General features: G+C 45.6%; 1 protein-coding gene across 1 annotated transcript; it reads left to right on the plus strand.

Moving 5' to 3' along the window:
* Positions 1-1893: 1893 nt before the first annotated feature.
* On the plus strand, positions 1894-22371 carry ppp2r5eb (protein phosphatase 2, regulatory subunit B', epsilon isoform b). Its single transcript, XM_061777784.1, has 14 exons — positions 1894-2098; positions 7547-7710; positions 12036-12232; positions 12306-12407; positions 13331-13423; positions 13550-13680; positions 13897-13956; positions 17354-17462; positions 18016-18069; positions 18150-18200; positions 19256-19375; positions 19458-19585; positions 20854-20955; positions 21094-22371. Exons 1-14 carry the CDS (start codon positions 2061-2063, stop codon positions 21191-21193), a joined length of 1449 nt encoding a protein of 482 aa, XP_061633768.1. The 5' UTR covers positions 1894-2060; the 3' UTR covers positions 21194-22371.
* The last annotated feature ends 4822 nt before the right edge of the window (positions 22372-27193 follow it).

A 27193-nucleotide genomic window follows, 5' to 3' on the forward strand; every position in this document is an offset into this window, starting at 1 on the left:
CCGGCCCGCTCAATAGTGCCAGAAAAAAATGACACTCTGACACGCCCATGATCCCCTGGACGATTTGAATCAAGTTTCAAAGTGCCAAAAGAACCACGCATACCTCCATATAAAGTCTGCCATGCTTAAAGCCAATGCGTTACTTCCCAGTATCGATGTCATTGATTGATTGCCTTTGAAAACGGCACCGCTACCAAAGAGAGTGCACAAAATACTAGGTGTCAGAACAATACATGATAAATAAGTAATATACAGATACAGTATTACAGTATTTGTAACAAGTTATTGATCCGTGTCTGAATGTAATATGTCCTGCCTCAGTCCTCCAAATCTTCACATTCGCCTTATTTGGCAACAGGAAAGCTCAAAGCTCAATGATTACCATCATTCAGCAGGACTGTTAAAAGTCCGCGGATTTTCCTCGTAGAGAAAGCAGTTATGTAAATTTGCACCCAAAAAAATCGGGGGATGGGGGGGTTTAACAGCGTACTCTGTCGACATTGACTGTCTGTAATCGTGACCGTCATATTTACAGCATTGAAGACCGTATTACGCGAGACGAGGTGCAAATTTATTTTATCCGTGCGATCTTTCTACACATTTAAATTCATTGTATGCTATCAAGTTTGTACATGAATAAGTTGGCGGTATATCGGTGTCACGGAGGGACATAGTACAGACGGTGGACGGCGAGACCGACAATTTAAATCAGCTTGATAAGGATAACGGGATCAAGAATCCGTGGAATTGCCGCTGGAAATGAATACCTTCACGGAAAGATTCGAAAGATTAAAGAACCTGGGAAGGCATTGTGCATCTTATGTCATCAGGATGTGAAGTATGGATGTGGAGGGAGAACGGGCATGGTCGATCACGTCAACGGAAAGAAGCACGCACAGCTGGTTAAAACGAAGCAGTCGATTTCTAGATTACCAGGTATTTTGCTATCACATTTCCATGAATTTGCTACGTACTTACTAACGTAGTTAACATTAGTTGTTTAACTGATCGTGTTCATTTATGTAATGCATTTATTCATACATATGTGTATGTATATGAGTATATATGTATATATGTGTGTGTGTATATATGTGTATATATATATATATATATGTGTGTGTGTGTGTGTATATATATATATATGTATATATACTTACATACATACAGTGGGGGGCCCCGGTGGCCCGAGCAAGGGAAAACGAAGTCCATTGGTTGTCGTCATCATAAGGGGTCTTTTAGAAACATCACCAGCTTAATGCGAAACTCTGTTGACAGGCTAACATAACTAGCACCAAAGTCACTACTTACGGTATATAACTCCAAATCACGAAGATTCACGCACAAACTCTGCAAGCAAGCGACATTGTCACAGATAATACTGCATAACAATACTCACAGGCATACATTCTTCCTACTCTGCGGAACTTTTTTTCATTTGAAGTTATCTGCATGTGCGCACCACACTGCCCCTAAGAGGCCAAGGCGTGCACAACAGGAACTACTGGTATTTATTTTGGTTTGTTTTTGATAGTTACTTTTTGAATGTATTATTATTTACTTATTTGTGCCTGCTCTTTTAAGATATATTTAAAGTGGAGTTTTGGTAGTTGAATAAATGCAAAATTGTGAAAGCAGTGAGTCATCGTGATTTCAGAATCAGTGGAAGTCATGAGGATTATTTGTCCAAGGTGTGCGGCATGTTCGTTGACTTCCTGTTGGCGCGGGCAGCCGTTCCCTCCTCTTGCCCTCCTCTCTCACGCGCTCTCCCTCCACCTCTCTTGCCTTCCACTGTCTTCCTCTTGTCTTCCTGCCCGTCTGTGTCGCCCCCCCCTTTCCTTCTTTTCCCGGTGTAATCCCGCGCTCCTTGCTGCCGGCTGGCCGGCCCCTCCCTCGCTCGTGCGGCTGTCATCAGGCTGCTTATGTAAGAGCCGAGCAAGGAAAGCTCCCGCATCGTCCTGCGTTCTTCTCCTCCGTCGTCTTCCTTTTGTCGTCTCGTGGTCATCGGGGTGGTCGTTTCCGTGGTTTGTCGTCGAGTGTGACAGGAAGCCAGCAAGGGATCGATGGTCGTACACGGGGAGGGCGCTGCCCCTCCGCACAGGTAAAGGAGGAGGAGGGCAAGATCGGACCTGACATCGCAAATAAAAGATGCTTCGATGACATCATCGGTTTAAATGGGATTATTTTGATGGCTTTTCTTTTTTTTGCCGCATGTGATTATTGGAGTTTGCCGTTTGGCCACAAGTGAATTTGAATGTTGTCAAAATGGCTGCCACCATCATCACAGCATTGATATTCTTTCATTGCAAGATGAAGACTTGATGAGTCAGCATCCATCTTGTTTTAATGTTTGAGACTTTTGTTCTAATACGGCAAGAACGGCAGTGGTGTTGTCACGGTGCCACACGATGATATCGACGAGCGGCGCTCAGGGCGGCCGCTATGTGCGGGATCTTCGAATGTTGTTGGCTAATCCCAGATGGAAGGTGACGTCACGCTGACGGCGTTCTGATGCACCGACCGCAACAACGCTGTCCTCGTCGGCTCGCAGGCTGCTACTCTGACTCCGTGACTTGTTCCAAATTGCTCCTTGTACACTATAGACTGCATGTAGTCCACTATTTAAAATTCCCGTTGTAGGGAATGACAAATGATTCTGTACCGCGGTCGCTGCGTTCGGAATCAATAGCTGCGTTTCCACGGAGCCTTGTATTTGGAGTCGGTTGAGAAGCCCAAACCGAATGAAAATGCTCCATACAAACACCTCAATCGGAATTCCCAGGCCGAATCCGAATGGAATTTTGTTCGGATTCACAGGGGTGGAATATTTCTTTTGCCAAACCGATCAGAAGTAACTTTTTGTCATGTAAACCTTGGTTTCTGCACGTAAAAACATGGCGGCTTCCGACCGGAGCTGGTCTGGGACAGAGATCTTGTTTTTAAACTACTTGTAACTTGTTTTGTGTCAAAACAATCACAACTAGTGTGCTAAATAGATGACTGACCTTCATCTTAACACTCACGTGATGTTTACGTTGATCTGCGCATCTCACACGGCTCGAAAATGGCAGTTTTGATTACGTGTGAACGCCAGATTGGAATCGATCACGTCACATGGAAACAGTTGACCAGAGAGCTTGGATCGGAATGACAAAAATGTCCTGGAAACCTGGCTAATCATTCATTCCCTCCTCCCAAATCACATTGGGATTTTTAGTGGACATTTCTAGCTATATTGCATTATTTTTATTGCATTGAGTGTTTTTACAGTTGGCGTACTGAGAACGGAGTGAGAAAGAGACAACCGCGGTCCCTAATGCTGCTGCTTAAGCATGAGAACATTTAAACAAAAACACAATGAGCGCGCACGTGCAGAAGCTGCAAATAGGTCACAGCTCACGCCCAAGCACTCGCACGCAAACTTGCCGACGTCACTTGCCACCCTACTGGGCGCCGCCTCTTAAAGACACACATGTATCCAAACACTTCGTCCTGTCATGATAATTACGATATCGGTTTAAATAAACGGAAATGTTAGTTTTTCCGGACTCGATAAATTGTCATTATTTTGGTGAGCAGGCACTTGGATCACACAGTGACCCGGCAGAGTTGGACGGCTGTGTTATTAGCCGCTAGTGGGCTCGTGGAACGCCGGCGGTCCGGTACGCTCTTGCCGGTATTGACTCCGTCCAATACGCCACAACCTCGCTGCTCGTGCAGCGCGGGATTTCACACAGCAAAAACACTTTTGGGAAAGTTAACTGTTTGTTATGTTTGCTAGCCCGCGAGCTAACGAGCTAGCGACTTAAGGAGCTTAACAGCTCGCTCCACCGCTTCGATGTCGTTTAAAATGTCAGCGCTTCGCTGAGAGTCGTCGTGTGTGTTGGTCCCCAATTAACACACATGGGAAAGTTAACTGTTTCATTTTTTTTTATCCCCAAAAAATAAAATAGTAATAATGTACCGGCATTACCAGATAACTAGCAACCCTTTGTTGCTCAGTGGCTGTTTAGTTTTTTCTCAATGTCTTTATGTCTCCAAATTGTTTCTGTGCCAATGGACTGTCTGTCGTCGTACTGGAGCGGCTCCAACGACCGGAGACAAATTCCTTGTGTGTTTTTTTTTGGGGGGACATACTTGGCAAACAAAGAGGATTCTGATTCGGATGTTCGCTTGCCCGCGAGCTAAGGAGATAAACAGCTCGCTCCACCGTGGCAAAGTCATTTAAAACATCAGCGCCTCTCCCAGCTGCTGTGTGTGTGTGTGTGTGTGTGTGTGTGTGTGTGTTAGTCCCCAATTAACACACACGGGAACATTAACTGTTTATTAGGCATAACCTCAGTGGCACACGTAATTCAGCCAGTGGTTGACTACAGCGAACGCCAACGTGTATTTAATTGACAGGTGAAGGGCTCGTCTTCAGTAGGCGGGTTTCCATGGAGACATCTTTCTTTTTGGCCTTCCGATTGACGATCTCTGGTCAACTGTTTCCATGTGACGTGATCTATTCCGATCGGGTGTACACATGGGTGCGCGCTACATTTAATCGGAACAACCGTGTGACATGCGCACATCGTCGCGAACGTCACGTCACGTCATTTACCAAGATGGAGGTCTGTTGTTTGTTCAGCACAGTAGTTGGGATTGTTTTTATTGGATAAAGCGCTTATTAAAAACAAGATCTCCGTCACATACGAGCTCCGTCAGGAGCCGCCATGTTTACGCTGTTGATGTCACCGCATGCGCAGACAGAGTGCCTCGATTCTGAATGACGGCATACAGGGCGAAAATGTTTAGTTTATGGTGAATATGCCACCCCTGTGAAACCAATTGAAATTCCATTTGAATTGGCCCGTTTATTCCAATTGAGCATTTTCATTCGGTTTTGGAATCCATGGGAGGAGCCATGTAAACCAGGGTTTACCAGCTCTTTATTCTTTCTTTCAGACCCAGGGGATCCATATCACATAGTCAAGAGAAGCTTTTTAATAGCGAAACAACGAAGGAAATTCGAATAATAACATTATCATTAATCAGTTTATTTGAAAGGGGACAATGCAATTTCATAAAACACATGAAATACACATGGTTAAAAAAGCCAGAATTAGCCAGAAGGCTAGTTTTCAACAACAACAGCAATACTGATTTAAAAGCACCAAAAATAAGTAATACAAAAAATAAGGGTCATGATTTCAGAGGCATGAAATAAGAATAGTTTTGGGGAAAATATATCCTCTTAAATTTTGGGGGAATCGTGACAGGCCTACAGACGCTACAAAACGGATCGGATTGGAGAAGGGGAGAAATTGGCTGCTAGGCAGCGAGCGATACCTGCTTATCTGAAAAAGTCATTTGGCGGGGTCACTCGTATCTCAAAACGCCACAGCTTGAAGATAAGCGTGCAAATTTTGCACATCCATCATCCGTCCAAATGGCACGTTCGTTGGGCCATTAACATTGCGTCATCGTCAAAGAGAGCAAGCTGGATTCAACATAACACGCACACACACACACACACACACACGGGGACTGACTAGTGGTCTAGATTTGTGAGAAAATAGGACATTTGTGCCCGATGCCAGCGTTGTGATACGTGCGCTGTAGCAACCGAGTGCCTGCTGATGTCAGTGAGGCATGAGTGTTGCCAAGGCCAAAACAAGCACGTGATCGGAGATGAATCGACTTCAAAGTCTAACAGTCATTGGCGAGTCGATTCAGCCCCTAGTGGTCACCAAGTGCGACTTCCCCCATCCATCTTCTGTACCGCTTATCCTCACTAGGGTTGAGTGAAAATTGTTCCATTTTTCGATATGTATTTTATTTGCCTTATTTGCTTAGTATGCCAATATCATGTTGAAGTTATTTAAAAAAAAAAAAAAGTTTAAAAAGTATATTAAAAAATCCTAATAATCGAGATTGAACAATATGCAAAAAAGAATCGTGATCATTTTTTTTTTGTTTTTTTTGCCAGATCGCCCAGCCCTACTCGAGAGATATTTGCAAATAATGTTACTGTGAACAAGACGTTTGTCCGCGACAAGCAGTAGCAGACAAAAAGAGTAAATTCTTCATTCATTCATTTTCCGTACCGCTTATCCTCACTTGGTTGGAATAGAAAAGAACCAAAAACAAAAAAAACTAAGGCTTTACTTTTATTTTATCATTGGTTTGACTCAGAGGGGCCACTTTTTTATAGTGACGCTCTTCACCTGGGAAAACCACTTCATTTTGAGCATGACCACACCCATATGATTAATCAGAATCAGAATCATCTTTATTTGCCAATTCTGTTCAAAAACCACACAAGGAATTTGTCTCCGGTAATTGGAGCCGCTCGAGCACGACAACAGACAGTTAATTGACACAGAACAATTTGAAGACATAAAGACATTGAGAAAAACAATAAAGGCTTGCTAGTTATCTGGTAATGCCGGTACATTTATTTAATTTTTTTCTAGTCCTCTAGCACTTGGAGCAGTTCGAATGACTAATATTGCAATAGTCCGGTGCAATGACCATTAATAACATGCATTTAAAAGTAATTGCGTAAGTGTACCACCACCATATAAAAGTATTGTTTATGGTTAGTCTCTCCATTTTGCAAATTATTTACTCGCAAAGCAAACCAATTTGTGAGACAATCAAACTTGACTTCATTCAGGGAAACATTTGGTTTTCTTTCCATAATGTAGCAGCATTGATAATGTGCGTAAAAAGAAAAGCTGTTGGGTGACGTACGTCGGGAGGAGTTTACCGGACGGAACAAGGTCGCTACGAGCTAGCTAGCTAGCTTGCGCGCCAGTAGTCCAGATGTGTTGACGGCGCACACTTATCATTTAAAAGGAATAAGTAGCGGGCCAGTCAATGTAGAAACGTGGTGGCCACCGGTTCCCCAAAAGATCAGCAAATACCGAAGCGCGAATATGTGTTTGCTGTATTTATATTAAGTTAAACATCAAAACTGAAATCAATTTTTAAAAAAAAAGACGCTTTTATTTATTTTGTCACTCTTTTTGAAAAGTTGATTTGTATGACAGTGTTCAATTTTTTTAAATTTTCAGTATTAGTGGTTGGGTTGTCAAGTATCGAAGGAGATTTTATAGTGCCTGAGAAAATGCATGCATGCATGTTCATGACAATAAAGGTGATTCTTCTTCTTCTAAAAAAATCCCATGCAAAAAAACTTACTCCACAGAATTAATATTTCCTTCAAAGCTTAAATAATACACTATAGAGATGGTAGATTGAAAGTTGTGGTATTATATGACTATGCGGCCGACGGGGCCTGTAGCGGTTCTGATTTCGCTTGACTCACTTTGTTTTCGTGACGTTTGAAGCTTCACGTGACCTGATGTCTGTTTTTATTTCCTGGACTTTGTCAAGTGATTTCCAGGTTCTGTTGAATACTGCAGAATGACTCCACTCGGCAATTTAGTTTTGACATGCCGCGCCTCCTTAACATGGTTAAAAGTCAGCCTTGTTATCTTTTGTCTTGATGTTGCTGCGCTGTCTTGACGTGCGCGTAACGCGCGCTGCGCTTGTTCCCCAGCAGGGCTATGTCCTCGGCAGCCACCGCGCCTCCGTCCGTGGACAAAGTGGACGGATTTTCCCGGAAGTCTGTCAGGAAGGCCAAGCAGAAGCGCTCGCAGAGCTCGTCCCAGTTCCGCTCTCAAGGCAAACCCATCGAGCTCACGCCCTTGCCGCTGCTCAAGGGTAAGCAAATACCGCCGTGCGTGTGCGTGCTTGCGTGCGTGCGTGCGTGTGTGTGTGAGAGAGAGAACAACCCATTGGGCCCACCTCTTAATAGCACCGCTGTCTTGTCGCAATCACACGAACCGTCGATACCAGACCAAAATGCAGTTTAACAGCACGCAGTAGAGGTGGGACGCATAATGATGAATCGATGACAATCGATATATTCTGCTCCCCAATTCAGTATCGAGTCAGCAAATCGTGTGAATGGATTCACCTCCTGGCCAGTGAGGTGCTTTGCGTCTGATTGGCCTTGTATGGACGAAACTCAGATTGCTAAGGACATGACATTGATCCGTCCGCCGCGCTTTTTTGAATGACCCCCTCGCCCTGAAGTCGGACCTCAAACTCTGTAAGGGAGACGACTCTTACAAGCCAACATGGAACGCATGCTATCGGCTTCTCACATAAACACTACCTGCACAGTTGCATGTTTTTTTTTGTACATTTGCAAGGCTGAGAAGCGCTATGAGCGCTCAACTCTGGCCTCATGTGTCGCGAGCTTTAGAAATTGGACACACCGTTACCGCGTTGTCATGAGTCTCACAACCCACACTGTAAAACATGGTTCGGGTTAGTGTTTGCTCAATTTAAGACAAAGTATCCATTTCCACACTGCACTCTGACATTTGGAACTTTATCTCTCACTTGGTGTGTATGTGGCTTTAAAAGGCGGCTCCCGGCCTGTTGAGTGACATTGGAGTCAGCGAATCGGCATGTAGAGTTGATTGTTGTTAGCTTAGTTGAGCCAATTTGCGTGTTGAGTGCCTCGACGTCAGTCTTAGCCGTTGCAGCCAGTGGATGAAGTCGCATGTTATGTGTTTGCTAGCATTTGCTAACAAAGCGATTGAAAGAATACTGGCAGCTGTTTCCATCCTTCCTCTATCCAAACCACCTGTTATGGATTACCATTGGTAACTAGCGGTGGTAGGCTATATTCAATTAGCTAATGACGTTTACTTGACCATAGACGTGCAGTTGTATCAGTCAGTTTTGCTGCCCTTTAGGTTATTATTATTTTTTTAAAAGTATGAAATAATCCCGTGCATTGGACATTTTCTTTTACACTCTTTCCTCCTGGCTCGCAATTATCACGAAGTGAGTCTACGTGGAAAAATGATCACTGCAAAGTCCTGTGCTACAGATCTGTGATCTACAATCACATATGTATGATTTGAAAACAGTGTTATGGTGAGCGACTGCGACATCATGTTCAATTTCTTTACACGAGCGGTGTCACGATACCAAGATTCTCATTTCTATAGTATACCTGCAACGACATGTTACACTTCTTTACACGAGCGGTGTCACGATACCAACATTCAGATTTCGATACTATACCTGCATAAAGTACCTTGATAACGGTACTCAAACGGTACTACGATGAAAATCTAAAACATCAGTAAAAGCAGTGGAATAAAAGCTGACAAATCAACTTCAAATATTTTTCTTTTTAGTCATTCAAAACATTAAGAAATAAAAAAAATTTTTTTTTGTAAACATTCATTCCTTTTCAGTTCCACTTCTCCTCACGCGGGTCGCAGGCGTGCTGGAGCCTATCCCAGCTGACTCTGGGCGAGAGGCGGGGTACACCCTGAACTGGTCGCCAGCCAATCGCAGGGCACATAGAAACAAACAAACATTCGCACTCACATTCCCACTTACGGGCAATGCACAGTCTTCAACGAACCCAGCATGCATGTTTTGGGGATGTGGGAGGAAACTGGCGTACCCGGAAAAAAAAACCCACGCAGGCACGGGGCGAACATGCAAACTCCACACAGGCGAGGCCGGATTTGAACCCTCATCCTCAGAACTGTGAGGCAGATGCGCTAACCAGTCGCCCACCGTGCCGCCGCCCTATTCTTAACATTAGTCGTTTTTTAAAGTAATTACAGTCCCCTCCAAAAGTATTGGAACAGCAAAGTCAGTTCCTTTCTTTTTGTTGTATACTGAAGAAACAAGTTGTTGAACACATCGAGATGTAAATACCATGGAATGAAAGCTACAATTGCGAACTTTTGTCTCATAGTCATCTTTTGATCTGAAACCCAAATGTCTTCAGTATACAACAAAAACAAAGGAATTGACCTTGCTGTAGATCAATGCCTGCATTATCATAAATATTATATGAATGTGTTTGTATGTACATAAAATTGTACAACTATATACAGTATGTGTATGATATATATATACTGTCATGAAAAAAAAGATATTAGACCAGCCTTGTTTCTTCAATTTCTTATTCCTTTTAATACCTTGTACCACTGAAGGCATTTTACCTGAAGAATAAAAACATTTCATTGTATTGTTAAACACCCCTCTTTGAGCCGCCACCTCATCCTGGCGGAAGGGTTTGTGTGTCCCAATCATTCAAAATGGCGCCTACCAGTGTGGTCGCCTCGGTTGCGCACTCTCGAGTATAGTTTTTGTTTTTGTGTTTTTCGGTCGTCTTTGGAGACATGACACCACTCAAGTACACAAGGGGAGACTTGCTAACCATCAAGGAGGCTACTCCGGACTTTCTTTCACCAACTTTCGCAAATCCGCTCACGATCCCCCCCCAAGCTGAGAACAATAGCACACTATCCAACGACTTGAATAACTTCTACTGCAGATTTGAAAAGGACACTTTTCACACCCCACACCCCACACCCACCCGGCCGCACCACCGACCACTATCACACCACCGGCTCCTGCGTTAACCAGCTCGGTCATCCGGGAGGATCTCAGAGTAGAGCCGCTGCTCTTCCGCATTGAGAGGAGCCAGATGGAGGTGGCTGGGGCATCTGATTCGGATGCCTCCCCGGCGTCTCCCCGGTGAGGTGTTCTGGGCACGTTCCACCGGGAGGAGACCCCGGGACACGCCGGAGAGACTACAGTTTTCGGCTGGCCTGGGAACGCCTCGGGATCCTCCCGGAAGAGTTGGATGAAGTGGCTAGGGAGAGGGAAGTCTGGGCGTCTGCTACAGCTACTGCCCCCGTGACCTCACCTCAGATAAGCGGTAGAAAATGGATGATGGATAGGTGGATGGATATTTATGTATTAGGCTTTACACGATCAGGATTTTTGGGGCCCATCACCGATCAGCGCGTTGAAAAAAACGATCACCGATCTGATCAGAAGATGGAGATGGTCTATTTAAATGACCTCTTCATTTACTCTATATACTTGTGTACTTAATTGCTCAGAAAATTACATTTACAATAAATAATGTATCTCTGTTCATCTATTTATGCCAGTGAGGCCTAGTGACAGAACAAATGATAAATGGTCTTCTATTAGATGGCAGGAAGTAAACACAGTAATTCATGTATCCACTTTTTGTGACATTTTTGTTTGTTGGTGTGCCGTGAGATTTTTCAATTGTAAAATATGTTCCTTGGCTCCATAATGGTTGGCAATCACTGCTCTCGTCAGATCGTGTATTCTAATCAGTCAGGTCAAACCAACATTACAACATGACAGAAATAATGGGTGCCAACTTACTGTAATTAAATTACTTTATTTTGAATTAAATGACTTCACCCACACCGAAACATCAGAGCATGATTCAACAGAACGGCGGCATGTTTACATCCAACCGTTCGTGCTACCGCTCGCTAGCTTACTAGGTTACATAACATTTGATTGCCTGCTTTCGTGCCGTATCGTATTGGAAGTAGGTGAACGTACCTCAAGCGAGCCTTAAACAAACGTCCTCTCCTGTGCTGAGCACCGGTGACCACCAATACACGTTTTCCCCCATTTTGTCCTTATAATACAAAGTCGGCGCCACGGTAACGAGTGTATCCAGTCGCATTTGAGTTGACAAGATACAGCCCGATGATCGTGAAAAACGGCATGCGGTGGTATCGGAATACAAGATTTGATTGCAGTCGTCTGAGAGCAAATTTGTCTTGCAGTCTCATCCGAGCATTACGTGTTGTCTGTTAGGAATGACATTCAGATGATGGCTGCAGCTAGCTAATATTTTGAGTAGCGATTATTCCTTCAATGAATCCGATTAAGTAATATTTTGCATTCAAGTTTATTGCAAAAACTATTTTTTCCAACACTGATTGGTGTTGTTTAAAGATGAAACAACAGCAAATAACAATTGGGCAATATCACGTGACATGGACTGAGGATGATGATGATGAGAATGAGAATGAGAATGAGTGTGATGTTGGATTGGCCATCCGTGACCTGAGGCGGCGCCTGGCATAAAAGGTTTGAGCCACCCGTAACGAGGAGGGTGGAAGACTGCTTTGTTGACGTTGCGGCGGCGTCGTTGTCGCGCACAGACGTTCCGGCCCCGGAGCAGCCGGAGCTGTTCCTGAAGAAGCTGCAGCAGTGCTGCACCGTCTTCGACTTCATGGACACGCTGTCGGACCTGAAGATGAAGGAGTACAAGCGCTCCACGCTCAACGAGCTGGTGGACTACGTGACCGTCAGCCGCGGCTACCTGACCGAGCAGGCCTACCCCGAGGTGGTCAGGATGGTGAGGCCACCGCCGCTCAGTCGGCCGGGCGCCCGGGAGACAAACGTGCTTTTGTGTGTGTGCCGACTTTCAGGTGTCTCACAACATATTCCGGACCCTTCCGCCCAGCGACAGTAACGAGTTTGACCCTGAAGAGGACGAACCCACGCTCGAGGCGTCCTGGCCTCACTTACAGGTGACTCTCGCCACTCTGCTCTTTTCTTTGACTTGTCGGTGTTTAATCTTCAGGAGTTGGTTTCTGGAGTCTGCCGCCGTGTTTCCTGACCGTTATTGAGCCGAGGCGCATCGGTAGCCCAATAGTCCTTTTTAAACATCTTTGTAAAACAAGAAAAACATCTGCGGATTAGCACGACCTTGATGACTGCCAATCCACACACATCTTCCCCCCCCAATTTTTTTTTTTTTTGCTATTGTGACAGTAACGTAAAAAGACTTTGTTAATTATGCTATTAGGCTAACAATGTCGCAACCAGTGAAGTAAACTTAGGTTTGGGACTCACTGCTGTACTGTGTGCACTGGATGGACACGATTGACATGACGTGGTTCAAATCATCCGATTGGGATTTTTTTTGTTGTAAAAATTGTGAAATGGGTTGTGGCAGGCCAAGAGGGGGACAAAATGCAGCTCTTGAGATTGGAATCAATCCTCAACCAAATGGATGAAAAGGAGAACGTCATCCCATTTCTCTGGCGTTGGGCCGAAACCAAAACTGGGTCCATTTCCTATTTTTTTTTTTTTAAATGGCTACTATTGGTCAGTCCCCACGTGGGTCTGTCATTTGGACAAATGATTGGCCAGTGAAAATAGCTCGCTCTCTTTGCCGAAGCAAAATTCGTTGTTCGAGACAGGTGCCGGTTTTTTCTTTTCCTGAAAGGTGATGCTTTTGGAGGTGCCAGGTTTCCGGCCCCCGCCAGCAAATTATACCGCAAATAGTTGCGGACAACATTCAGTAGGATTTTGTTTTTGTCTCACGTGTTGCCACTCTTGAAATGTAAACAAATCACATATAAGCTATTCAATGGGAAGAATTAGCCACCTGGAATTGCAGGGTCAATGTGGGGGCGCGATTGACAGCTGCTGTTGCGCTTGTCCTCAGCTGGTCTACGAGTTCTTCATCCGCTTCTTGGAGAGTCAGGAGTTCCAGCCAAGCATTGCCAAAAAGTACATAGACCAGAAGTTTGTCCTCCAGGTGCGCTTACTCATCCTCCAACTCCATCACGGTTACTTTGAGTTACTTTTCATTCGGTGTAGACCTACCAGCAGTGTTGGTGCAACTTTTTCTGATTTGTCATGCTTGTCCTATGGTTCCCCCCAGCTCCTGGAGCTGTTCGATAGTGAGGACCCGCGGGAGCGAGACTACCTGAAGACGGTTCTGCATAGAATCTACGGCAAATTCCTGGGACTGAGGGCTTTTATACGAAAACAGATCAATAATATTTTTCTACGGTCAGCAGCACACACTTGATCCTCTTTTTACCCTTCTAATGTTCGCCCGCTTGCTCGACGACTCAACAATGTATCGTCCGTAATATGTTGTTTGCCATACTGTATTCATACAGTATATGTGACATAATGTTGCCTGCCTCACTAGTTTAAGATCAATTCCAAAGCCTTTGTGTTGTGACTTTGAAAGCTGTTTTTCTCCCTGTGGACCTGCTGCAGGTTTGTTTATGAGACGGAGCACTTCAACGGGGTGGCAGAGTTGCTGGAGATCCTTGGCAGGTATGTGCCCATTAAGAACACAACACAATGACACTGTTGGAGTGCAGTCCAATGTGAATTTTTGTGGGGTGCATACAGAAAGTTTCCTCTTTTGGTTTATGAATCCATCCATTTTCCGTACCGCTTATTCTCGGGTCGGGTCGCGGGCATACTGGCGCCTATCCCAGCTGACTTCGGGCACGCCCCAAACAGGTCGCCAGCCAGTAGCAGGGCACATAGTGTATACGGTGCTGTGAAAAAGTATTGGCTCCCTTCTCAAATTCTTATATTTCTGCAGTTTCCCCACTTTGTTTGACAAAATTAAACAAATGGAAATATCAGCCAAGTTTTGAAATGGTGATTTGATTTATTCAGGGGAAAAAAGTATTCAAAGTGAACTGGCCCTCTGTGAAAAGTAATGGCCCCCTAACCCTAAGAACCGGTTGGGCCATCCTCAGCAACCACAACTGAAAGCAAGCATTTTCTCGAACTGCCAATGACTCTTTCACATCTCTGTGGAGATATTTGAACCCACTCTTCCTTGCAGAATTGTTTGAATTTAGCACAAATGAAGTGGCCTGTCGAAGGTCATGCATTGCACTGCATTTCTTGGACTCGGCCACTCCGAAACCTTCATTTCGTTTTTTAAGCTATGCAGATGTTGACTTGCGGCTGTGTTTTGGATGGTGCGCTTCAGCTTGAGGTCACAAACCGATGGCTGAACATTCTCCTTCAGAATTTTCTGTTCACTTTTCTCTTGTGTTAGCGTTCTGTTAACATCTCTTATGTTCATGGGTCGGTTTTGACCCATGTATTAAATCCGCTATAAAATACACTAAAAACAAGAAGCTATCATCCAATTTGTTTCTCATCTCTCTGTTACCTTGTTTAGGCTTCCTTATCCATGAAAATGTTGGTTTTAATACTTTTGCTGTGGGCCTCTGGGCCTCTTTTCTCAGTATACCCCTTGATTTCAAGCCAAAGAAAATGGTCAAATGAACCTCAAGAGAATCCTAGTCATAAATAAAAAAAAGGTTGGCTATTACTGAGGGGGATAGAACACATCTCTTAAATACATTTGTTTGATTGATTTTTTCATTTGAATATTAATAACTAAAGTAACATCTCAATTTCGACCCATGTGTATTTACATCAAGCAAAGGCAAAAAAGTATTTTTTTCAGCAGTAGAACTTTCATATAAACGGGGGGGAAAAAAATGAAAAGCAGAAACGGGTCATGACACACACTATCGATTTCAAATAAACAACAACCAATCAAGCAAATCAAACTAATAGAAATCAATTACCAGTTCCAAAACTAACCCTAACCCTAAATCAGAGTAAAAGGCTAGGCCACTCCAGGACCTTGAAATGCTTCTTGCAAAGCCACTCCTTGGTTGCCCGGGCGCTGTGTCTGGGATCATTGTCGTGCTGAAAGACGCGGCCACATTTCATCTTCAGTGCCATTGCTGATGGGATGAAAATGAAAGGCGGACGGGAAAAGAGGACGCTAAAGGCACGCCGCCTGTAGGTATAGAGCGCCGGTATGTGCGTTTGGCTAAGGACCCCCGAAAATGGCGCCTACGAAGCACAATTAAAACCGAAAGCTGTCAGTTATGCGGAGGAACATGGGAATCGAGCAGCCGGGAGAGAATTCAAGGTCAACGAATCCACGGTTCGCAAGTGGAGGAAGCAGGAAAACCAGCTTCGCCGAGTCAAGGAGACGAAGCTGAGTATAAGCTAGAGACAAACAAGGAGAGGTGGCCAGAGTCGGAAGACCAACTCGAGCAATGGATTCATGAGCAAAGAACAGCCGGCCGGGAGAAGGGTCTCTACAGTCACCATTCGACTGAGGGCAACAAGGAGGTCCATCTTGGTGCTTTGGTTTTATGAAACGGCGCCATCTATCCAAGGACTGCCGTGGCGCAGCAACTTCTGGCGGATTACAAGGAAAAGCGGACCACCTTCCGCTCCAACTGCGGTAAAAAGATTGCCGACAAACGCATCCAGCCCCACCGAGGTGCCGCTCGCTTTCGACATCCCGGTGTAGAGAAGAAGGGGACCAGCACGGTCGCGATACGCACAACGGGGCGTATGTTTTGACGTGCATGCATGCTACCGTACGTTTTAAGATAGCGTATGTTTTACCGTGCCTGCGCCCAATAATACGGTGCTCCCGATGTATGTGTTAAATGCAGACATAGACCCGTAACTGAGACGGCGCCTTTTAATGCGGTGCGAAAATACGGTAATTGCATACGCAAGAAGAGTCCAGTTGCTGAGATTCGACCTTTGGAGAATACCGTGACTTGGATCACTGACAATCCAAATTGACAGAATTATTAGAAAGCAAAGACCTGGGTATTTGTTATTCACATGGTGACAGTAAGTTAAAAATGAGGCTATTAAGCTAACATTTGAACATTTTGACTTCATTCCTGTAATTCCCCCCCCTCGTATAGTTTGCCATTTTTCATGGAATATAATGACTTTATTATATTTTTTTCTTTCTTGTTGTATTCGGCTTTCATCCAATTTTTTTGTTCTCATAGTATTTCAACTTTATTGTTGATTTCCCCCATTATATCACAACTTTGTCATATAACTAGTTGTTGTTGGTCTCATGTTATTATGACTTGATTTTGTACTTGATTCTTGGAAAGTCATTTTTTCATGACAACTTGATGAATACACCCTGTGTGCTTTTGGATCCATATTTTGGCCTCCTGCATTTAATGTTGCTCATTAGAGTGGCCCAATTATTTTGGGGGGTTAAGGATGAAAAGTTTGAGAACCGCTGTACATAAATATAAAGCATTTTTTAAAAATTGCTAATTGTAATGCCATTTTTCAATTGCTTTTAAGTGCTATAAAAGCGTGTGATTTCCACAGATCAAAATGGAAATGATTTGGTCCTCTTCTTGAAAGAGTCGAGCGGCGCTCCTTTTGTTCCCGGAAGGTTCCGCTCATCTTTATCGAGCAGTTCGATCAGAACGCGTGCTCCGGTCGCCGCGTGGCGACAGCGTTTCAACGAGACAGGCGGCCGCAACACGGCGCGGTCTTCACGAAAGGAATCCCGACGCAATGAGAAGAGGGGTAGGAGTTGACGCGGGAGCCAGTCGAGGGCGAACACGGACTGAGCCCGTCTCGAGCCGAGGGCGTGTTCGTTGGCGTCATTTTGTCCACCTTCAATTTTGCTCATACCTTGTGGAAACATGTTTAGAAATGTCTTTTTTATTGGGCACTGGTCTGTTAATCCTGTATATTATGCATCTGGGACACACCTGTTCAAATAGTTGATCCTCAAAATACGCCCGTATAGCTTATGTGCATGTGGTGACATTTCCTCAACCAGCAAGAACCCACTGGAAGTAAGAGATCTCAACGGTCGTCGTGTTGTTGTGTGTTTTCTGTGCAGTATAATCAACGGTTTCGCTCTGCCGCTGAAGGCGGAGCATAAACAGTTTCTGGTCAAAGTCTTGATCCCGCTCCACACGGTCCGCAGTCTGTCGCTCTTCCACGCACAGGTACCAACAAAATACGGGACCGCTATTTAACGGGGCAATGCTGAGGGCGGCGTCGTCGTCGTCATCATTTTTCAATGACCGACTACTTCCAAAATTCCACATTTTTCACCAACAAAATTCCCATATTCAGATTCCCTCCTTCAACATTTCTTGACCGATTTGAAAAATATTTCAAATTCAACATTTCCATCTCATTCACATCAACTTGGGAACTATGCCCGTTCCCTAACCCCCCGAAATCATCCAAATAAAAGCCCATAATTCAGAACGTTTACATGTTGACCTCCAGCTTCCACATTTGTTGACTATTGAAATTATTCCAACTTCACCGTGTGCCGCTCATTCCCATTCCCCAAATTCCCAACTTTGTCAAAATAAAAGCCCTCCATTCAAAAGGGTTTGTTTAAATATTCGCTTCCAATTCCATTTTTGGACCGATGCAAGCATTTCAGCATTCACACGCAATTTGTCCAGAAATTGATGAATATTCACGTTGTTGTTGTTGTTGTTGTTGTTGTCCTCAAAGTGAAGCTGTGTTGTTTGTTGTGTGCAGTTGGCGTATTGCATTGTACAGTTCCTAGAGAAAGACCCCACATTAACAGAGCCCGTAAGTACAAGTGTGCACGCACGCATGCACACGCACGCACACGCCAACACAACTCTGATGAAATTGTAAAACTCGTTCAGGTCATCAGAGGATTATTGAAGTTCTGGCCCAAAACTTGCAGTCAAAAAGAGGTGAGCTCATTCTTCGTTCGCTTTCTGATTTAGGCCTGTCACGATAATTGCTACATGGTCTTATTGTTCGATAAATAAAATGGACACGATCGTTATTCCAAATTCGACAAATTGTTCTTGCCGACAGAGTAGGACGGCTGTGTGGACTTCCGTCCCCAAATCTCTGCCGCCACAAGTACTCCCTCAGTCGCCACGGCGTCAATATTAGATCTTCGTCAACACAAGCTGCCAGTCAATGCTACGACATGCTCCCCGAGTAAAATGAAACAGTTCAAGTTTCAGTGAACAAAAAGCACTGCTGTCATTGATCATTGATCTGTGCTTTTGCCTTTTTAAATGTTTTCCAAAAACATGTTATAATGTGCCTTTGTGTGAGGGTCGTACAGTATCAGCCCGTTTGAACGGCAGCCGCACAGCACACGGCGACGCTGGGCAAAAAATGAAGAGCGACGAGGAGAACTTTTCCGATCGTGTAAACATTATGCCAACGAGAAATACTGCGACACATTGCCGATTGTATTTTGGAGCTGGCGGATGATCACAGGCTGACTCGGAGTCAGTCGCAGAGAGTCGAGCTCTGCTATGAAGTTCCGCAAGTATGAACGGAACTCCTTTTAGCTCTCGCTCGCTGTCCCTAATGAAGTGGCCGGCCTCAGAGAGCAAGAATGAGGAGGAATAAAAAAAGATAATGTTGTGTTGCGGTAGTTTGCTTCAGCAAAATGTCTCTTGCAGTTTTGACCAAAGGACGAGCGGGCTTTAGTCAGCTAACGTTACTCATAACATAACTCGTTGGGCCAAATTTTCAGTGCGCCTCGAGTGAATTGTCATTTGGCGAAGAGATCAACGGACCAGACGAGGCGGAGCTCGAGGACGGGTCTTAATGTTTAGGATTTCAGAAGCATAAAAAAACTACGTTATCGTTTATCATGATAGTTTTTAGGAAAAGATATCTTCTTTAGAAATATCGTGACAGGGCCTGTTCTGATTCTTCTGGTTCTCGCGGTTGGTTTCTCGAGTTCTTCTTGTTGTTTTAACCATTCGTGTGCCGGCGGCAGGTGATGTTTCTGGGTGAGCTGGAGGAGATCCTGGATGTGATCGAGCCCACCCAGTTCGTCAAGATCCAGGAGCCGCTCTTCAAACAGATTTCCAGATGCGTGTCCAGCCCGCACTTCCAGGTCTGCCTCCGCCGCCGCCGGCATCAGAGATGTGCGATCAGGGTTGCGATTGTGATGATGGTGGTGGTGTTTGCGAGTGCAGGTGGCGGAGCGAGCACTGTACTACTGGAACAACGAGTATATCATGAGCCTCATCGAGGAGAACTCCAGTGTCATCCTGCCCATCATGTTTGCCAGCCTCTACCGCATCTCCAAAGAACACTGGAACCCGTGAGAAAACCACACATACTCCCACTACCACTACTGCTTGTAGCGCTTCGTCTACTACGACAGTCGTCTCGCACAATTTTGCGATTCACTTTTTGCAGATTCAGTGCATCACCCATATTGTTGATCGGACTTATATTGTAGATTATTCGCTGTATTGCGTGATTTTGCCGTACTTATTTGTTATTATGACTCAAAGCAACAAACGCTAGCCATTAGGAGAGACAGAAAATGTTCAAAGTTTGGGATCATTTCAAACTTACTAGAAGAAGTGAAAGTGTAATGTGCCTTCTGCAAAGCCCAACTGGCTTGATTTACGCAGCCGCATAGAGTAGCATCTGCTCCATTTGCACACTGATTGAGGAGTATCTGCAACATTTGCACAATCGACATTGTCCCAGGTTATCACACGACTCGCTTGAAGTCTCGGCGCCTTTTGCACAGTGGTCATTGCACCGGACTATTGCAATATGAGCCTTTCGAACTGCTCCAAGTGCTAGAGGACTCTGTACCGGCATTACCAGATAACTGGCAAACCTTTATTGCTCAGTGACTGTGTTTTTTCTGTCTCCAAAGTGTTCTCTGTCAATTGACCGCCTGTCGTCGTACTGGAGCGGCTCCGACTACCGGACACAAATTCCTTGTGTGTTTTTTGGACATACTTGGCAAATAAAGATGATTCTGATTAGCTAATTGAACATAGCCTACCACCGCTGGTTAAAACCAATTGTAATCCATATCAGGTGGTTTGGATAGAGGGAGGATGGACACAGCCGAGTGCTCTTTCGCTTTACTGAACGAATGCGAACAAAATACAGTAAACACAAGAGCGTTGTTGTAGACCTGCCGACGGCCTCAACTGATGCCGTCGCTTTGCACGCAGAGTGGCTAATGCTAAAGCCAATTAACAGTCAGCCAACGTCCCACGTCACTCACGAGGCCAGGCCCCGCCTTTTAAAGGCGCACACACTCAAAGATCACGGATAAGAGTGTAGAAGATGGCATCCCCAAGTGGACGCCTCCCTCACATATATTTTTGTATTATATGCATGAAGCTTATAATAAATACTTCGCTTCTTGGCAGATTTCTATTGCAGGGGTGGTCTGGATCGTAAACCCCGCCATAAACCAAGGATTACTACAAATACTTCTACTAGTTGTTGCTATATGCTAAATTATGCAAGGTTAGCTTTTTTTGTATTCAGGGGTGAGTTGGCTGCTGTGAACATTGTGAGAATCCTGCGATGATCCTATTGTGTGGTTTTCCTCAGGGCCATCGTGGCGCTGGTCTACAATGTGCTGAAGGCCTTCATGGAGATGAACAGTACTTTATTCGACGAGCTCACCGCCACTTACAAGTCAGACCGTCAGCGGTAAGAAAAATAATCATTATCATGATGGCTCAGTAGACGGGAACCACTATATCATGTATGATGCATTTGTGGTTTTTGGGTTGGCACACGTGTGTTCTGGCAGTTTATTTTGAAAGTATGTCGAATGTTGCAATCCAGGGAGAAAAAGAAGGAGAAGGAGCGTGAAGAGTTGTGGAAGAAGCTGGAGGACTTGGAGCTGAAGCGAAGCCTAAGGAGCGACGGCATCATTCCCACTTAGCGCCCAACTACGCCTCCCCACCCCCACCCTCATATCAGCCATGCCCCCCCCCAGAAGACAACACCCCCCCCCCCCCAACAAAAGTCCGGCAGTGTCTGCAATTTGGATCGGAAGCGCCGCTGGTCTCTTTTTTTTTTTTCTTTTTTTTTTCTTTTTTTTGTTTTTCTTGTGTTTGTGCGATTACAATAGATTCATCATCACGTCTGTTTTCATGCTTTCAACACTGTAAATAATTATTTTTTTCTTTTTCCCTTCAACTGATATTATTGCAAACGGACGGGAAAAAAAACTAAACGATAATAAAAAAGAAGAAAAAAAGAGAAAATGAGTTGTGTGGGCGGGGCTACAAACAAACAAACAAACAAAGAAAGTAACATTTGGGCTTCTTGTTTGTCACACTTGAGACCTGGTGAAATTTCTTTCTCCCAAATGGTGTCACAACGGGTCAACCTCCTCCCCCTCCTCCTCCTTCCTTCTTTCATGCTTCATCTTTCTTCCTTCTTCTTTCTTTTCTTCTTCTCCTTCTTCATCTTCTCCTTCCCAGAAAATCAGTTGCGCATTTACCACTATGAAAATTAACTTTATAGGTGCCACTAGATAACCCTGCGTTACAGTTTGGCGAGCTAGCCAGGAGGCATAGTGGATCATCTCTTTATTCTTCAGTGAGTGCGTGTTTGTTGCCTCCTGCTGCTGACAAGTAACGTTGCGCCAGCTCAACCTTGGAAGCTAGCGAGCTAGCTAAAACCACATATTTGTGGAGCTTTCCTTGGCTGCTGGTCTAACTTTATTTAGATGGTTTTAGATCTTTCTTTGAGTAGTTCTAGGTCTTTCTTTAGGTGGTCCTAGATCCTTTATGAATGGTTCAACATCCCTCTCTGAGTGATTCTACATCTTTCTAAACAGCCATCTTGATTGTTTGAGTTGTTAAAGCGACTACAGAGCTGCCAAATGTTACGGAACATCTGTATTCCGTTACGAAAATCACTGAACGCTGACTCGTTACGCCTGTAAAATGAGTTGTTCCGGCTATTGGGGGCAAAAAAAAATCCAACATCTGGCGTTACCGGACAGCACGGCGCTGTGTCCGGCCACCGTGAGGAACATTTCATAAATGAATTCGATGAAATAAACACTATATTGTTTAAAAAAAAAAAGCTGCTTCGTGCACGCAATTTTGTTATACCCTCAACCCCGCCTCCGGCTGCCGAGCCGCAGAGGCGAAAGTTCTCTTTGCGTCCAGTGTCAATGCATTGTAAGTCAATAATCATTGCATCCATGGCAGCAAATAAACTTCTTACCATGCTGCTTACACGTATCATTTACGTTGTCACGACGGGAGGCTGAGGAGTGTGTAGGAAAAGACGGAAAAGCGTGATGCTAATTGCTAAGCTATCATGTCCTGAAGTCGCACGTCATCAAAATAAGTGATTGGGTTATCCAGTACACTTGTCACATAGGTCCGGCTGGAACCGCATTATACCAGAGAGTCACCAAGATTGAACAAGAACACGAGGCACCTAATATGCATCTGGATAGTCATTCATTCATTTCCCGTAGCGCTTATCAGCACTGGGGTCGCGGGCGTGCTGGAGCGTATTCCAGCTGTCTTCGGGCGAGAGGCGGGGTACACCCTGAATTGGTCACTAGCCAATCGCAGGGCGCATATTAACAAATAACCATTCACATCGCACCTACGGGCAATTTAGAGTCTTCAATCAACCTACCATGCATGTTTTGGGGATGTGGGAAGAAAGCGGAGAAGATGCAAACTCAACACAGGCAAGGCCGGGATTTGAACCCCGGACCTCAGAACTGTGAGGCAGATGTGCTAACCAGTGGTACACCGTACCGCCGCAGCTGGAACTATAAATGTCAAATAATTCACAGCCTCACAAGACTCCTTCTGAACCGGAAATGAATTAGTACGTCACCGGAGACGTCATGTGAGACCGGGGTCAGGTTGAAAGGTTATTATTCATCCATCCATTTGCCGCGCCGCTTCTCCTCACGGGTGGGGCCGCACCGCCCGATCAATCGAGGGGCGGGATCGGGCCCGGGGCTCCGGCGGACGGGACACGTCCCACACCGAGGGACCCGGGGCGGTCGGCCCGACAACCGGCCATCCGGTGGGTACGTTCTTACTCTTAAGTAAATATTTGCATTACAACTTTTTACTCGAGTCATGTTGTTATCAAGTAACAGTACTCTTACTTGAGTACAATACTCGGCTCCTCTTGCCACCTCTGCGCGGGGGTGCGTGCGTCAGTGAGACGAAAGATGACCGGTCATGAAACCCAAGCAACGATCTATCTTCTGTTCCTCGATAATCAATGTGCAATGCGTTACCGTCGCTGATTGTAGCTAAAAGTGAATCATCTTTCGAGACTATTCAGCCGTGTCAAACATGCGCCGCAAGCAGCTACTTTCCGCTCGCGGTGAGTGTTCAGCTTTGTCTGACCGGGCTTTCTGACCACCCTTTGCAGGAGGCGGCGCCGGAACCGTCCGTCCCGCAGCGTGACACGCATCTCTTTCAGCGACATCGAATGCAGTGCGGGTCACAAGGAGGACTTGAAAACGTCTTCACCTTTTCCGCCGGAAGTCGGCAGGTGATGCGCGGGGTCCGTCGGCCGCTCTGGGCGGTGCCGAGAAGAGCAAATTGGTCAGAAATGCGTGTCCGTGGGCGACGTTTGGAGGCCCTGCAAAGACGATCTCGAAGGGAGACAAATTATGCCGAGGATGCACACGCATTCTCAGAGACGTCAACACAATTGCGAGGCCCTTCATCCAATTGAATTTCGTGTCTTCACATGTTCTCCGTTCGGCTTTCCAAATCCAATTTCCTTTCTCAGATTAACTCCTTCGCTGCCAGCCGTTTCCTGAGCGGGGAACCCCGAGACTGCCGGACATTTTTCAGCAATGTCACTGATTTTCCAAGACCCAAAGAATATGATTTAGATGAAAGATTAAATGAGGGAACGCTTGTCTTTTGCAGTTTTAATCAGAATCAGACTCATCTTTGTTTGCCAAGTATGTCCAAAAAAACACACAAGGAATTTGGAGCCGGTAGTCGGAGCCGCTCGAGTACGACGACAGACGGTCAACTGACAGAGAACACTTTGGAGACAGAAAGAAAAAAAAAAACAGTCACTGAGCAATAAAGGCTTGCTAGTTGTCTGGTAATGCCGGTACATTATTGGATTTCTTTATTTTTGACAATTGTGCAAAAAGATGCAGAGTCCTCGAGCACTTCCAGCAGTTGGAATGACTCATATTGCAATAGTCCGGTGCAATGAGCATCGTGCAAAGGAGCCGGGACTTCAAGGAGTGCATGCGGTTTAAAGTGACGAGTGGTGCGATCATCTGGGACAATGTCGATTGTGCAAATGTTGCAGATACTCCTCAGTCAGTGTGCAAATGGAGCAGATGCGACTCTGGCATGAGTGGCCAGTATCGGTCAACAACAGATACGCAAATAGTGCAGCGTGGCGAGACGACGACAGTGAGTGCACGAGTCGTGTACACTTGGCCCGACAGAAAGGTGACAACAAACTCAAGTCAAAAAATTGCCAGCATGTTGCAATGGAATTGTAGCTTAGCTGTTTAAGAAGTTGATGGCAAGAGGGAAGAAGCTGTCGGAATGTCTACTAGTTCGAGTTTGCATTGATCGGTAGCGCCTTCCCGAGGGAAGGAGCCGGAAGAGCCTGTGACCGGGATCCGCAGGGTCCGAGAGGATTTTGCACGCTCTTGTCTTAGTTCTGGCAGCGTGCAAGTCCTCAAGGGTGGCTAGGGGGGGTACCGACAGTCCTTTCAGCAGTTTTGATTGTCCGTCGCAGTCGGAGTTTGTCCTTTTTTGTAGCAGCACCAAACCAGACTGTGATGGAAGAACACAGGACCGATTCGATGAGCGCTGCGTAGAACCGCCTCACCAGCTCCCGCGGCAGGCCGTGCTTCCTCAGAAGCCGCAGGAAGTACATCCTCTGCTGCTGGGCCTTTTTGAGGACGGAGTTGATGTCGGTCGCCCACTTGGTGTTAGCTTGAGGCAGAATATAGGCGCCAGCCAGAACGAATGACGCGAACTCACGCGGCGAGTAGAATGGCTTCCAGTTCAAAAGCAGCGACTCCAAATGCGGGCTGCCGTGTGTGCTGAGCTCCGTCACGTCCGTACAACCTTTTTTCGTTGCTATAGAAGCAAATCCCGCCGCCTTTTGTTTTCCCCGATGACTCCATGTCGCGGTCTGCTCAGTGAAGACGGACGCCGGGAAGCATGACGGCGCCATCGGGTACGGCGTCGCAGAGCCGGGTCTCCGTAAAGCACGTGGCGGCGGAGCGTCCGAAGTCTTTACTGGACTTTAACAGGAGATGAGGCTCGTCCATTTCGTTGGGTAGGGAGCGTACATTCGCGAGGCGGATCGACGGGAACGCCAATCTGTATCCTCTCTTGCGGAGTTTCATCTGGACGCCGGCTCGCTTCCCTCTGTGGCGCCGTTTCCGTCTCCATGCGCCGAAGACCGCGGACGCCGCTCCGGTGAGTAACTCGGGGGGGGAAACTGGTTGGTGAAAGAAAGTCCGGAGTGGCCTCCTTGATGGTTAGCAAGTCTCCCCTTGTGTACGTGAGTCGTGTCATGTCGCCAAAGACGAACGAAAAACACAAAAACAAAAACAATACTAGAGAGCGCGTCACCGAGGCGACCGCACTGGTAGGCGCCGTCTTGAAATGTTAATAATAATATGTTTGCAAAGAGAGCGCGAGTCAAGAGAGGGTCTAGTTGCTTCGTGTCTCTGAGACTCATGGAAGAGCAACTGTAGTGTACTGACTAAAATGGGAGGAAGATGAGGGAAAGAAAGAAAGAAAGAAAGACCTATTCATCGTTCAAAAAGGGAGGTTGCTCCAACCACCGGGACAGAAGGGAAGAATCAGTTCAGCTCCAAAGTCACACAAGAACAAAGAACTGTTGAAGTAAACTATGGGACAATACGATAAAAGAGTAGATCGACTCTATTTGAGGGTTTTGCCATAGCAGCAGCGTGTAGCTGCATATTTGGCGGCGATCTTGACAAATCCCAAAACACTTCCAAACTTGTTTTACATTACCCATAAAAATGAGATGACCTCCATCTAAGCATTTACAATATGCCGCAACTATTTCAAATCATTTGAAAATTCTCAGGCGGCACGGTGGACGGTCGGCCGGTTAGCGCGCCTGCCTCACAGTTCTGAGGACCGGGGTTCAAATCCCCGGCCCCGCCTGTGCGGAGTTTCCATGTTGTCCCCGTGCCCGTGTGGCTTTTCTCCGGGCGCTCCGCTTTCCTCCCACATCCCAAAAACATGCACGCGAGGTCAATTGAAGACTCTAAATTGTCCGTAGGTGTGAATGTGAGCGCGGATGGTTGTTTGTTTGTATGTGCCCTGCGATTGGCCGGCCACCGGTTCAGGGCGTACCCCGCCTCTCGCCCGAAGTTAGCTGGGATGGGCTCCGGCATGCCCGCGGCCCTCGTGAGGAGAAGCGGAGAAAATTCTCATCAGTGATTTCCCAAACTGCATCCGGTGCACTGGAGACTGAATATTCGCCGCTCGCCATTTGCGGGTTCACCTCTTCGCAGATTTTTGGGGTTCCCTATTGGTCATTTTCTCCATGTGACAACGTCAACATGACACTTACTAAATGATACCCTAAAAACGTATACTGCCACGAAAGTAAAATAGTTTTGGGAAATCTCCAGATGGCCGCAAATAGTTTCTTTTTCACTTATGTTCTGTCACATTTTGGGCTGTCGACTCATGATTATTTCCACAAATAATTGAGCTGTTGATTCCTAATTGTTGGGGAAAAATTTTTTTTTTTTTTTTCTTTCTTTTTTTTGAAATGTCCATATCTTTATTGCAAAACAGGACTTTATTTCAAATTGACAGTGGAGAAACTGCACAGATAAAAATTGATGATGATTCCTGGTTTGGTCCGTAACATCGGTCAGAAAAGGGGCAAAAATATTGGCGATTGT

This window comes from Phyllopteryx taeniolatus, chromosome 6, assembly GCF_024500385.1.
Source record: "Phyllopteryx taeniolatus isolate TA_2022b chromosome 6, UOR_Ptae_1.2, whole genome shotgun sequence".
In the NCBI taxonomy this organism is placed as follows: domain Eukaryota; kingdom Metazoa; phylum Chordata; class Actinopteri; order Syngnathiformes; family Syngnathidae; genus Phyllopteryx; species Phyllopteryx taeniolatus.

Excerpts from the sequence above, each read along its gene's own strand:
- ppp2r5eb (XM_061777784.1), top strand. The coding sequence starts at position 2,061 with ATGGTCGTACACGGGGAGGGCGCTGCCCCTCCGCACAG. Across the intron at positions 13,681-13,896 it reads ATCAATAATATTTTTCTACG|GTTTGTTTATGAGACGGAGC; the intron begins GTCAGCAGCACA and ends GACCTGCTGCAG. Across the intron at positions 13,957-17,353 it reads TTGCTGGAGATCCTTGGCAG|TATAATCAACGGTTTCGCTC; the intron begins GTATGTGCCCAT and ends TTTTCTGTGCAG.